The 15,381-nt window shown below is 36.3% G+C and overlaps 1 protein-coding gene across 6 annotated transcripts in view; it reads left to right on the top strand.

Annotated features, from left to right (window-relative positions):
* Positions 1–15,381, top strand: part of LOC107036696 — a 233,959-nt gene that overhangs the window by 206,363 nt on the left and 12,215 nt on the right. For 5 of the 6 annotated variants that reach the window (XM_015254819.1, XM_015254818.1, XM_015254823.1 and 2 more), the window contains 4 exons: positions 2,475–2,723; positions 10,465–10,738; positions 12,313–12,775; positions 14,685–15,304. In XM_015254819.1, the coding sequence (XP_015110305.1) occupies positions 2,475–2,723; positions 10,465–10,738; positions 12,313–12,775; positions 14,685–15,304 (1,606 nt within the window). The remainder of the gene's footprint in view (positions 1–2,474; positions 2,724–10,464; positions 10,739–12,312; positions 12,776–14,684; positions 15,305–15,381) is intronic. The other variant, XM_015254821.1, reaches the window with a different exon arrangement.

Genomic DNA, 15,381 nt, shown 5'->3' with positions numbered 1-15,381 from the left:
GGGGGGGGGGGTAGGAGGTGAATGTGTGGCAGAGTATAGACCAGACTGCGTTATAAATCAAGCACACGCACCCTCTATTAGCACTCCTGTCTCTGGCAGCCTCCTGGCGACCCTAATTTAACGTTAAACCCCACCGTTCCACTAATAACACGAGCGTTATTAACAATCCTTCATTTTGGCTACTGGAAAGTATTCATCGATCAAAATATTAAAATTTTGGAATCGAAATTACGGGATGGACTAATCAAAAATTCATTCAGTTGGAATGAGAAGTTGAAGATAGATTTAATATTAAGCATTAGCATTGATGAGAATTTGATTTAGGGCCGGTTTACGAAATAAATCCTCAGAATAAATTTTGTCATTAGTAATTTAATTCCAATCAAATTGCCAATTTTATTTTAATGAAAAGGAAATCAGATTTTAGTCATTTCCAACTAAAATATCGCCCATTATTCATATTTCGACATTTTTTCATTAAAAAACTAAACCAGTTATTAAATTGAGAAAAACAAGTGGGAAATTGCTATTGTATTGCATATAGTAATAGTTATTCAAGCTAATAAATTAGTAATATGCTCCCGAATGGTTATTTTGCGCATAGTTTCCTTCTATTATGTGTAATGCATTGTTCATTTCATTTTATTAAATTGAATAAGATTTCGTATTAACTAAATTTATCAGATTTTCAACTTAGTTGAATGTTATCATCATCGTTATTCTTATTATCACTTTCTTCTGTAAAACCAATTGCCAATTGTCTTTTTTACAGTTCTATCGATAAAATGTTAATAGAAAAATTTTATTTAAACATACTTGAATGAATTTGAAACATCACGTTTGAAGAAACCATCAGAAAGATCACTTTCAGGGAAATAGTACATTTGAGTACAAGGGCACAAATTTCGTTTTCGACGAATGTGAAGTTTACAGGCCGAGCCGAAGGCGAGGTCTGTATTCACATTTGTTGAAAACGAAGTTTATGCCCGAGTGGTCTATACTATTTTATGCCACATCGTGCAGAAGTCGAGTTTGACGCACGCTGCGCTTCGCGACTTATTGCACGGCGTGCCATAAATTCATGAAAAATTCAAGATTTTCACCAATTATTATAATAATGAAATCAACCAATATAGCTATCGTAATCATTTTTTAACTCTAACTTAATGGCATCAAAACAAACATTTTAAGCTATGACTGAGTTAATCTGAAACATGATATCAAAGATATCCCCGGAATTCTGATTTTCAAAAAATATATCATTTTTGCAGATTTTCAAATAAATCAAAATAACGATTATTGCTATTGCCTTCATCTTCGAACTCGCTCAAAAGGACATCCAAACAAATTTTGTAAGTCATCATTCGATCAATGCGGAACATTTTTTACAGTTATCGTGAGACAACCGATTTTCGAAAAAAACTAATCCATAAATTAAATTTTAATTAATGTCGATCGATAGGGTTCAGCAATACCTACATTTAAAAAAAACGCTTCAATGCCATCCATTCAAAAACGAACAACTGAAGTAAAACTTTGTTAAATACGTACACACTACACACATAAACACACACGTACGGACGAAGTCTAAAAATTGCGTTTTCGAACTTACTAGAGATACCTACTGGATCGATATCTCTATACCATAAAAATCTAAATCGACTTCTGGTGATCAAAATTTGGTGATCAAAATTAAAACTTCAAAATTAACGGTCACAAGGGTCATAAGGACCAAAATAATGGTTATGAGAGTCAGAGTAAGGGTCGCAAGGGTCAAAATAAGGATTATGAGGGTCAAAATAAGGACCGGAAAGGTCAGGAAAGGGTCTCGAAGGTCAAAATGAGGGTCACGAGGGTCAGATTAAGGTTCAAAATAAGGGTCACAAGAGTTATAATAAGGGTCAGATTAAGGATGACCAGGGTGAGATTAAGGATAACGAAGGTCAGATCAAGAGTCCAAATAAGGGTCAGGAGGGATATAATGAGGGTCAGTATGAGAGTCACGAGGGTCAGATGAAGGGTCACAAGGGTCAGAATAAGGATCATGGGGGTCATATGGGGGTTGGCGAGCGGAGCGAGCAGGGGCGTAGCCTCCTAGTAACACAAAAAAACTAAAACTTAACTTTGAACGATTACAAAACTTCTATGCGGATGCAAAGAAAAATCTATTCCGAATCTGATCGCGTTCCCTCGAAATGCCTTGGAGTTTGTAATAATCTTTACAATCCAGCTGTATTCATAGAACTTCAACTCAATTTTATTGCATCGTATTCGACTTATTTATCACGAAAAACGGTGAAAACCCCTCAGAACATAATTTCAACTTTTTCTCATGAAATTTGAAAAATTACGCAAAAAAATGGCAAAAATTAAAATTTCATTCAAAAACCTCAGAAAATCTGGAAAAATCATTGCGTATAAAATTGAGGAATTTCCTTTAAATAAAATTGAATGTGCATGTATTTTGTTTATAGACTCGAGTACATCAGTATCAAAATCAAATCTCAAAGCTACAATTGGAAAATGAATCGATGCGCGGACAATTACGTGGACTAGAGGCCGCTTGCGCTGGTGAAGTACATGCAGCATTAGTTGCTAGATTAGCGACACTGGAGACTGAGCACGTTGCATTAGCGCGTGACGCTGATGCACAGAGAAGACAGTACGAGAGGTGTTTAGACGACGTTGCCAACCAGGTGGTTCGTGCACTGCTATCGCAAAAGGTTCATTTACTGCTCAATGCTTTTTATCTACCCCCATTCCCTCCTTCCTCGGCTCCTGCAGTTTTCAAATTAAGATGAGTCTCTCTCCAGACGAGTTGAGGGGCTTCAGTCTTATTTACCGATGGAATTCCCTTGCGAGCACATTCTTAACATAAAATTCTTCCTGGGGAATTCTTCCCGTATTTTATCATTTCCCTTTTATACTTTATATTTTATAAGATTGTTTTCTCAAAGGAATTGTTTATTGACGAAATTTATTAATTCAAGTGTTACGTTGAATTTTTATTTATGAAAGGATAAACCCTAATTAAAAATGAAACCCTTTATTTGAAATTTTTCTAGTCATTTCAACAGACTTCGGCACAATCATAAATTTTAGTGGGGCAAAATAAAACAGCCGAAAAATGACTATTTGAAGCAATTCAAGCAGAAAAAAATGTCTATCAACTTAAAACTTTTAAGAAATTTAGAATTATTTACTCAATGGTCAATTGAAAATTTAGATTATCAATTACTTTATTATTTTTTAAATTTCAATAAAGATGAGGAAACTTTAATTACTTTATGGTGCAACTTCCTTAATATTCACAATCTAATCATTGATACCGATACCTGCATTTCAATCACATTTTCGTTGAAAATGAATGAACCCATATATTGTTTCACATGTTCTAGTTACATGAAGTAAATAATTCCCTCATTCATGGAACTGAAAAATTATTACATATTAATAAATTCATTCCATTCATGGTTTCATATAAAATACAATAGAAATTATTATTTGTTGGGAGAAAACAAATTACATCAATATTACAAATTTAATTAGGAGATATTCGAATTAGGTTTTATCAACCATTATTAACCCTAGTCTGGTCACCACACGCAACTCTGCGACCCTAGTTACCTCCGCGGGGATTCCCCGCCGTGTCATTTAGGCTCTAGCGTTGCCGAATTTACTCTACACTGCCCGAGCGCGTTTAACGAGTTTCCGGCAACGTCGCGTGATGCGCAATTTCGTTTAACATGGGAAAAAATAATTCATCTGTTCGAAATTATTTATTTCCTTCAGGAATTTCGGAAAATACGTTGTTCTAAAAACTACTATAATTCTTTAGACAGTTCAATTACGAAGTCAATTTTTTTAATTTTTTCAGTTAGCTATTCAATTCAGTAGTAAAGTGGTAAACGGAGATAAGTCGACTTATCTCTCAGTTCAGTTTTTGAGGAATATTTCCAAATTTAAGGGAGATAGCGAATTTTTCGTAATTACATTTGTTGTAGCACTCAATCGGCTCCACAAAAAAGGTTATAACAAAAATTTTGCTATCTCTCTTAGATTGCGAGATATTAATTGAAAACTGGTCAATAGTCAAAATTGACTTATCTCCTTTTACCACTTCGCTACTGAATTGTAATTAAAGAAAAACGAGGCGCGGCGAGGTTTCCCTCATATAGTGACCAATCTAGGGTTAACACATTCCTTAATATTCTTCTTTTTCATTTCATATACGTCTTTTCAATCTTTAAAAGGAATTAAGAGCTATTGGAATGAACCCATTCATTTGATTCAAATAAAAACTTTTCTTCTGGGTGCAAGAACGAACAGATTTACTTCCTTGTTTTCTCTTCAAATCACTCAGTTATGAGACGAATGCATAATCTCCATGGAGAATCAACAAAAATGTCGAAATTCACTTATTTCTACTTCGCTACTGCATTGATGATTTGAATTTCAAATGAGGTTTGTTACTAGTTAGACAGCTAGAGGAATTTCCACTTGAGAACTTTGTTTCATAATCTGTTTATCTCCGGAAGTACTTGCGATATGAAAGAAGAAACTTCTTTATTCTAAAAATTGATTGCAACGAAAATATTCCGGAATGTCAATAAAACTTGACTTCTTAATAAAAAAAAAGACGTATAAATTTTCGAACTTATTTGTTTTCCTGATATCGAAGAGTTAAATTCATAAAAATCTTGATTCTACAGGCTTCATAAATAATTCTGCTAATGGAATAAAAATGACATTCAAACGCTTAACTCCCCTACCTGTTCCGCTTAATTTAATTTTAAGTATATTCAATCGCTTAGTAGAGCGCCAAAAGCTTAAAGCGTTCGGGCTCAAGACATTTTTATTCGTTTAAGGTATATCCCTAGAAAACACGGTTTCCTTAAGATTGTTTCTGTATTTTTCGTAGATAATGTTTATAATAGCCCCCAGCTATTGAAAAAATTCTAACTACCTGTACTACACAGTTTAGGACATAATAAATAATGAAATTTTTCATCTTAAGAAAAAATGGTTCTTACGATGTTTTTAAAAAACTAACCCGTGAGAGATTTATAAATTCCGAATACGGCGATTTTTTTGTTAAATTTTGTACTACATAGTTTCTGCGATATTCAACTATAAACAATCAAAAATTTCGTGAAAGCATTTGTTATTTGATTCAAACAGTTATTGTTGCCTCGATCAACAACATATGAGAATAGAAAAGTCAATAACTTAGGAGATAACTTACGCTATTTCGAATTATTTCTGGAAATCCATAGGGACTAACTTTTGGGTCTGATTGTCTTCGGACACACCTTAACACGCATCGATTAAAAAAAAATTTTTTTTTTTAGCATCGCTTCATTTGTTCAGGAGATATCAAAGAAAACTCCTTCCGTCGGCCATTCTGCGGTCATATCCAACAATAACTAACACAATTAATCGGAAACTAGCAGTAAATACTTCGAATGCGAAAAGCAGTCCTCTTCAGGGCCAGATTTATTAATCTACAATAATCAACAAAACACAATATTGTAATAGTATATTTGGATATGATTGAGACTGAATTTTCACGAGTGCTAAGTGGGCGGCCCGAGGCGAAGCCAGGGACTACCAATCACACGAGCTAAAAATTCCCGTCTCACATGGGAACTCACATGTAGAGATGCAAATGTGTCACATGACCCGTCATATAACGGCCATGTGACCGTACTGTGCCTTTTTCATTTCCAAATCAACGAAAAGACTTCTCGTTTACTTTTCGTTTACGAGTAAAGGAAAAGGCCCTTCTCGGTACGAGGTAAATGTAGCAGCAGTGTCAATTAGTAGATTGTGCACCAAGAGATGAAAATAGGACATTCCAACCCGCGTGTGGATTATTATAAAACACGTAAGACATTCAAAAAACACGCGGTAAACACGCAGGTTTACATGCCTTGTTTTGTTTCCCAGATGCACATACTATTTCTCGTCATAACTGCACGGTATAGTTCATTTTTCTTCGTTAATGCAGAGAGGAACACGGGTTATGTCATTCCGAGGATCGTCAAAAACAACAAAAATCGGAAGAATGAAAAAAACCCGAGGGGCTATTCACAGGCGAATTGGGTGACACCGCGATTACAAAATGTAATCGATTACCCAGGATTACGGGACTGATTACACTGATTACCATTGCGTATGTGATAACCGTGATTACCAGGAGCACAGAATGTGATTACATGATTACAAATGATTTCGACGATTACATTCTGTGATTACCAACATCTGTAATCATTGAAATCACAAAAAATGGCCTCTTATTGAATATGAATTGATGGAATAATTAATTATTAGAACCTGCAAAGAAATGAGGAAGGAGGGGCGGGGATTAGAACAAAGGAATGCAGTCTCCATCACTCCATCTAAAAATTTGGGCATTTATAAGTGCTATCAGCAATAGTATTTTTCCGGCCTGTTGCGATGGGGTTTTTTACTCGTGTGGCGTTGGCCTCCGAGCCGTAGGCGAGGACTGACCAACCACACGAGTAAAAAAACCCCATCGTAACAGCCCAGGAACAATATTTTTCTGTAGTGATTTTCAAGTTTTCGAGTTTGGGAAGTATGTAATACCAATTCCCAGGCGAGAAATCGTCAGAAGTAGTACAGAAAAATAAATTTACTGAATATCTACCATTGACGGAGAGTGAAACTTACCAGCAGATAATTCAGAGATAATTCAGTCGTTGGTTCTCCAAAATAAGAAGAAATTTTAACTCTGTTGAATCAATTTCCTACGAACAAATGGTCTGTGTAAAACGCATTAGCTATGCAAAGTTCTAAGCCATAAACATCTGAGATTTCAAGAAATATTGATCCAGGGATCTCTGAGACTTACCGTTGGTAGAAATGACGCGCTCGAAAATTCAAAAACAAAATTCACGGTCTCACTAGGAGCAACTACCAAAGATTACACTGATTACAAATAATTACAGTGATTACAAATGATTACCGCTTGATTACAAATATGGTAATCATGTGATTACAATGGTTACATTGATTTCACTGTGATTACAATTGATTACATCAGCGAGTGATACCACGAATACACCTGTGAATAGCCCCTCGAATAAACCACTTTCCTCCCGCCATTTGGGGAGGAAAATCGAGCTTTCCGTGCAGATATGACGAAAAGTAAATATTTCAAGACAGTAAATATTGCAACATAGTAAAAATTTAAAATAAAATTTCATTCACCAACCTTACCTAATCTGTTACATCTACATGGCAGACGGAAGGAGTTTTCTTTGATAATCGGAAGCGGTTGGTAAATCATTAACTCAACAGATATCGTTGGAAAAAACTTTGGTCACAAACGTACATACACATACACGTACAGACATGTCTTCAAAAATGTATCAGGATGATTCTAGCAGCCAAGAAACGTGGACAAAACGTAGAAATTTTACATTCGATTTTCGGTCATTACAATAACTTCCCCCATTCGGGTCAGGAAGTTAATAACGATTACGTTCGAAAGATAATACCCAACCTTTAACCCTAGTTGGTCACCATATGAGAACTTGCGACTTTTGGTCACCTCCGCAGGAAATCGCCTCCGTGTTATTTAGGCCCGAGCGTTGCCGAATTCACTCTATACTGCCCGGGCGCGTTTAGCGAGACTTCGGCAACGTCGTACAACGGGCAATTTCATTTAACATGGGAAAAAATTGCCCGTCTGTTAGAAATAATTTTTTTTCTTCAGGAATTGTGGATATAAATAATGTTAAAAAATATTATAATTTTCTAGACACTTGAATTGACGCATTCCAATTTGTTAGGATTTTTCCGCTCAGCCAGTCAATGGCAGGGATGCGAAATTACGTCACGTTTTGAAATCTGTCACGTCACAAAAATATGACGGTCATGTGACCGTCATGTGACGTCACGTTTTTTCATGTCATAATTTGGGTCACACTGTCGACTCACATATGATAATCAACTAGTTAGATGTAATGTGACCGTCATAAATTTTTCTGTTACAAAATCTTGTCACAAATTTTCAAATAGCACCGGTTTTTCGGTGCAAGGGTTTACTTGCTTAACGCGCCCATCGCTTGAAGGCCTTCAGGGAGAGAATGTTGAATGTGGAATAATGTAGCCGAAACCCCCAATTTCTGAACGACTGGGTCATATTTTTTTTTATTTATCTTTGATCAATATAAGAAAATAATGAGAGGTGAAATAATTAATACTATTTTCATTTTACTTGTGGGCTATTCAATGCAAGTTGAAATCGTTCAGAAACTAACCCTCGTCCAGAAATTAACCTGTTTACCCTATCCGGATTCAAAATTGTGTGTAGGGTAAGCCACCCAGTAGATGGATACTGCCCTATAGATGGACGAACTACTTTTGGATAGGAAATTACGTAAAAAAATACTGAAATGTGAATTGTTGCTTTGAATTTTCACTAACTGTTGTGATTCTTAACCCCTGAGTGACGATTTTTTTTCGGTCAATGTTTTTTTTCAATTGCTAAAAAACAAACGTCATCTACTGGGCGGTTTTCTTAGGCGTCCATCTACTGGGCAGTTTACCCTAATTTTCAAATGAATATCATGTCAAAAATTGTGATGAAAAATTGGTGCGAAATCATTTATTTTATTCATTGATTTCAACTGTTCCCAGTGAGAAAAATCACACTTAGTTAATAAACTCGCCACTGATTTTTCTTTTTTAAACTGAAATGTGACTGATACGCATGTTGACGCTTTGTGATTGTCCGTCCATGGAGGTAATCATGGGGAATTTTTGAATTTCGAACTAGTTGCCTCCACCTCGGATGCCACTACTTAGATGGGATGTGACGGTCACGGGGTAAAGCAGTCACGTTTGTGTCATGTGACAATAAATTGTCATAGTTGGCCGTGTCACATGACCGTCACTGACATGTCATATGACCGGTCAGTGACGTGTCATGTAATTTTTTCGCATCCCTGGTCAATGGTAAGAAAAAAAAATCGACCTTCTGTGGCGTTTCCCTCCTATGGTGACCAAACTAGGGTTAAAAATAACAATTAGCCCAACAAAAGTTCAAGTTATATAATAAAGAATGAATTTCTTTACATGAGATGAAAAATATTTACGCACTGTCATCACAAAAATTCACGCGAGAACGCTGGAGTGCTTCCCAGAATATTAATTAATACTTAAGCACACTTTTTACGTTGTCTCAACGCACATTGCACTCAAATTCAACGCATTAACATGCTAATGTCAGGGAGGCCGGGTGAAGCATTCTGCAAAGGTAGCCATGTTTGTTCTCCGAAAAACCGGTGGAGTCGACTGCTTTAAATGGAATAATTAAAAACGCTTCGGAGATAGCGAACATCGTATACAATTCAATGTTTAATAACAGAACAACAACTGAAATAATGAGAAGAATGTATATATTAAATAATGATTCTTTCACTGATATAGTACATGCACTGAGAAAAAAAGTTTTTTGATAAGTACGTGTTCACTTGTATCAAGAAACTCATGACTCGAAAATTGACAAGAAGAAGAGATCTTAAACTGAGAAAGAAAAAAACTAAACTAATTTCGAAAAATATTAAGCTAAAATTTTCAACTGAATCTGTATGCTCATTCTGTTGTGTAACTAATGTAGAAAATAATCTTTCGCAATTTTTTTATCGAATGTTCGACGTTTTATGAAGAAAAATTGACTCTTTTATGTCTGGAGTAAATTTATTTCACAGTTAGACAATTTTTGGAAGTCTTAGAGTATTTCATTTCAGCCATTCGTAGTCATGCCGCGAGAGACTTTACGAGACATCACGAGACAATACTTTGGAGGGATTGTCGCGGTCTCAGTGAACGTGGAAATTTTTGGTCTTGTCTCAGTCTCGAAATACGCAGTATCGACTTCTGTCGTGACGACTCCGAGTCAATTTATCTCACCTCGGTTTTAAGTTTTTCGCGTTTTTTATGTGTAGAAAATCGAGACGAGACGAAGCAAGACAAAAACCGAGATTTTATATTAAAAATACGAAAAACTTGAGACCGAGATGAGATAAATTGACTCGGAGTCCTCACGAGAGGAGTCGATACTGCGTATTTTGAGAGAAGGACGAGACTAAAAATTTCCATGTTCATTGAGACCGAGATCATCTCTCCAAAGTGTTGTCTCGTAAAGTCTCTCGCGGCATCACTAGCCATTCGGTCGAGAATATCGACTAAATAGTTCATACTGAATGGTATTATTAACAAATAATAGTAATACATTAATACACCATGTTTTTTCGTAAAATATCGTCGATTACTTATTTTGATACTAAACTGAAGAATTTTTTGACTGGGCTCGGTGCAACCGGGCCTAGATCATTTAAAAATAAATGGAATAGTCGGCAGAAAAGTTAAACAAGTGTTTTGCATTCGTTGAATCGTGCATTGTGGAATAAAGTTTTCATTTAATTGTTTCAGGGTTTGAGAGAGGAAATTGGAACTCTCCAGAGGCGGATTAGAGAGTTGGAGGCACAGAACCGCGCATTGTCTGGCCTTTTGGCTCAAGCCACGAGTGCAGCGAGTCCGGGGAGTCCCACTGAGCTTATTCAAAGTATTATCGAGGCTGGACCGGCGGCTCTTGTGGCTGCGCTCGGGCTCGACGCCTCCTGGGTGCCACTTTCCAGGCCTCGGTCGCTTAATCTTAAAATTCCTGTGATGGCCACTACCAAGTGCCGGCGAAATCGACCTCTGGGTAAGATTGAATTTTGATATTAGTATGATAATTGATTATTTTTTGTCATTCCGGCCGTAAGGCAGCGCTTCACGGACGACGCGTGTCTTGTGACCCTTATTTCGATCCTGGTGACCTTTACTTTCTAACCCGTGATTTTTTACCCTCATGACCCGTAAGTTTGACCCTCGTGACCCTTATTTAGACCCTTAATCCAACCCTTGCGACCCTTAATCTGACCCTTATGACCCTTAATCTGACCTATATGAACTATAATCTGACCCTTAATCTGACCCTCGTGACCCTTATTCTGATCCTCATGACCCTTATGTTGACACTCGTGACCCTTATTCTCACCCTTATGACCCTTATGCTCACCCTCGTGACCCTTATTCCCACCCTTATGACCCTTACTGTGACTCTCAATTTGATCCTCATGATCCTTATTTAGACCCTTAATCTGACCCTTGTGACTCTTAATCTGGTGACCCTTATGACCCTTAATCTCACCCTCGTGACCTTTATTCTGATTCTCATGACCCTTATTCTTACCCTCATGACCCTTTTTTAGACCCTTAATCTGACCCTTGTGACTCTTAATCTAGTGAACCTTATGACCCTTAATCTGACTCATATGACCTGTAATCTGAGCCTTGATCTGACCCTCATGACCATTATGCTGACCTTCATAACCCTTATGATCCTCATTTTGACCCATGTGACCCTTATTTTGGAGTCTTAATTTCGAGTACCAAATTTTTATCACCCGAAGTCGATTTGGATTTTTATAATATAGAGAGATAATAATGGCTATAAGAAGAATTTAAGAAAATGCAATTTTCTATTGAAGAAAATTAATTAAAATCCTGCTCTCGTAATATCGAAATAAATTAAGAAAAATCACATGAATGTAGTCTTTCCCAATAAGTCCATTGCCCGTCAGAACAAAAGGCAATCACTGAATCTTTGAGCGAAATAAATTCTCTATTTATAACTCTAAATATATTCCTCGCAGTCAAAATGTGATAATGCAGTCCTTCAATTATCTCGAATATGTGTGATCTTTCTTCGATTTTCAGAATGTGTTTAAGTATGGAATTTGAGTTGTTCAGATACAAAAATCAATTAAAATCTGAATTTTCATTTTAAAAAATGTTATATAACCCCATTACATGCCAGCAAGAATCAGTGATTTCAGTCTCTTGACATAGAATTGGAAAAAGTTTTGACAGATTTTTGCAACACAAAATTTCTTGATTTTTTCGTCAAAAAAATCTTGCAATTGCCTCATCAACACGGAGAGAAATATTCAATAAAAATTACGTATCTTTTCCGTAATTCCGGAGCGAAATTATTCTGGAGCGTTCCGTAATTTTTATCTGAATCTCCTGTGAAAAATTACGATACCGTCACTTAAATTTTCTGAGTCGATTCCGTAATCGGTGAGTGAACTGTGAGTTCCGTAATTTTTACTGAACATTTCTCTCCGTGTATGAGACTAACTTGAATGTGGTGACTAATTTGAAAGATTTAAGGAGAAAGAAAGTTCTTGTCAATTTTTACGAAAATTTCCATTTTATTTCCGTTAACTCTAGGTCAAAAAGCATCGGAGGAGGAGGGGAGTGAGAGTCCAGAGAGTGGAAATAGGGACGAAGGGTACTCGACAATGTCGTCAGACGTGCAGGGTGAGGGTGCACGTCAAGAGCCAGCACGTGGTTTGGAGGACCTCAAAGAAGCAACAGACGAAACTGAAGCCGACGTATCCCCCGATGCTCGTCTCGTCGCCCTCGACACCGCTGATCCCGATGTCCTGTTTCTACCTTTGAATCTCACTGTTGGAATCAATCCAAGACACAGTTATCCACCGTCAAAGGATCTTCTACCCTATCAGCATGTGATGAGGAGTTTCTCTGATAGCCACTTGTATCTCAAGTTGGCTGCCGCGACAGCCAATTTAACTCATTCTCCTTATAATATTCCCAGCCCTGCTGGCTCCTCCAGTCTGCTATTGGTGGAGGAGGAGGGATGGGACGCTGAGTATGTTCAGCAGTGGTTGAGGTAAAGTTGAAATGTTGGAAATCGATAATTATTAAGAATTCTTTTCAAGACTGATCTATTCACTGAATTTTTCCATTTTTTGAGGCCCATAGAGAAAACAAATGGGAAATAACTCTTGTATTTTGCACATCATTTCCTTCTATCATGTATAATTTATTGTTCACTTCATTTTATTAAATTGAATGAGAGTTCCTTTTACCTAATTTTGTCAGATTTTCAACTTAATTAAATGTTATCAGCATCATTATTCTTATTATTCCGTTCTTCTATACAACCGATTGTCTTTTTTACAGTTCTATCCCTCCCCTCAGCCCCTCCATAAAATGTTGATAGAAAAATTTTATACACACAAACTTGAATGAATTTGACATTTCACATTTGAAGAAACCGTCAGAAAGCTCACTTTCAAGGAAATTCATGGAAAATTCAAAATTTTCAACAATCATCATAAAAATCAAATCAAGCAATATAGCTATCATTATCATGTTTTAACTTCGACTTAATGGCATTAAAATAAACATTTTAAGCTAGGATTGAATTCTTTTGTAGCATTGTATTCAAAGATATCCTCGGGATTCTGATTTTCAAAGAATACAAAATTTTTGAAAAGTCTTGAATAAATCAAAATAACGATTATTGCTATCGCCTTTATCTTTGAACTCGGTCAAGGGGACATCCAAACAAATTTTTTAAACCATTATTCAATCAATTCAGAACATTTTTTTTAGTTATCGTGGGACAACTGATTCAAAAATTAAAAGAACTAATCGATGAATTAAATTTTAATTAATGACGATCGATAGGGCTCAACGATACCTACATTTGAGAAAAAAAGGATTCAATTCCATCCATTCATTAGCGAACAAATGAAGAAAAACTTTACCACACACATATGGGTCCATATAATACAAAAAATTCTAAACATAAATTTGAACGATTACAATGCTTCATTCGGAAGCCAAAAGTTTTCAGTATTCATTGTCATTAAAACTCTCTGAATAAATTTTCACTCATTCTATGATTTTATTGAAAATTTTGCAAAAAATTTCAAACTTTCACTAATTTTACCTTAAATCTAGTATAATTGACAATAGAAAATGTAATATAATTGCACAAAAATTGAGGTACGTTTTTACTTATTTTAAGGAAAAATTAATTCTTGAATTCAGAACATTGGTTCGCAAATGTAGAGCATTCTCGTTATTGAATTGACGATTCTTCCTCTTCAAAAATTATTCTACTCATATTTCAACTATTTGTGAAAATACCTCTGAATACCTCTTCTGAATTCCTCTTTTATAATTCTATTTTAATGTAATTTACAAGTCCTTTGTTATCAAAAGTCTGTCAGCCTTGAATAAATTAACGTTGAACATTAATTTAGTCACAGATTCGTAGTTCTTCAAGAACCCTATTTTCTCACTTGAAATAAATAGATTTTTGATACTGAATTTTCGAGATTTTTCTTCTGAAATTAACTAACCAGTTTCTTATTTTCGGCACAATACATGATAGAACCATGAGTTTCTTTCCCAGTAAAAATCATTGAATCTCAATATTTTATCGCACGAAAATGTAGCGAACAAAAAATTCTGGAAATTAGTGTAATCTTCACTAATTTTGAGGAAATTTTTTTCGAGAAATCAGAAAAAAACGTCAAATTCGCAATCATTTTAACTGAAATGTAGTACAATTTTAAGGGAATCCTCTCTGAAAAATCCGATAGCAAATATTCTAATTCTCCATATGATTTTTTCATTGATAAATACTTTGAATCACTAACTCGTTTCTGGAAACTACAAATTTTTTCTCTCTGCGTTGATAATTGAGAGTGAAATCAAATTGTCGAATTAGCGCAATCCAAAGAGCTCCATAACTCATCCAATAAAAAAATATTTTATCTGTGCAGATTGGACGACTCCAGAAGTGCCCAACAACATAGAGACCTCCTGGAGTTGGAGTACGATCGTGCAGAGCTTGAGGACTGGTCATTTTCCCTCTCCAGCGAAGACCTCCGCGCTGAGCCCACCTGGAAGGAAGAAACTCGTCCACTGGCTCCAACACTCCCAGCGATAAAGGAACACAATCCCATTGAACTGGAGGAGGACGCCAACGAGTGTCTTTGGAACGGTGCGAGTTATCTAGCTGACAGAACCGGTGGCGAACTCGTGGCACTACTCATGGACACGAGATCGTCTGGCCCCTGGCCCTATGCATCAAGTCCTGGGGCATCTTGGAGCAGTGAGGATGGCATTCTCGAGTGCTCGAGCAAACGCTCATCAGCAGCTCTATCTGGTTATAGTGATGATCAAGACTCACCCTCAATTGGTACGGATTTTACCAGGGATTTTTATCGACTAGTCAAATTTGAAAGCACTAAAAGCCTCGCTAGCACGTCTTCCAAGGGTGGAAAACCACCTGATCGTGAACAGACACTTCAGAGTGTACTTTCATTCATTGCTGAACAACAAATGTACCTCACTGAATTGCCAAACAATTCACATTGCAAAGATCAAAATGATATCGAAGGTAAATGAATGGTTTTTCTTATTAGTTCAGGATTTTTTGGGGATTTTGGAGCTGGGGGAGAGCTTGGTGGTATGTAG

This window comes from Diachasma alloeum, unplaced genomic scaffold, assembly GCF_001412515.2.
Source record: "Diachasma alloeum isolate Michigan unplaced genomic scaffold, Dall2.0 Dall_scaffold_00210, whole genome shotgun sequence".
Lineage (NCBI taxonomy): Eukaryota > Metazoa > Arthropoda > Insecta > Hymenoptera > Braconidae > Diachasma > Diachasma alloeum.
Note: the sequence above shows the minus strand (reverse complement) of the source record. Positions and strands in the feature narration are given on the sequence as shown.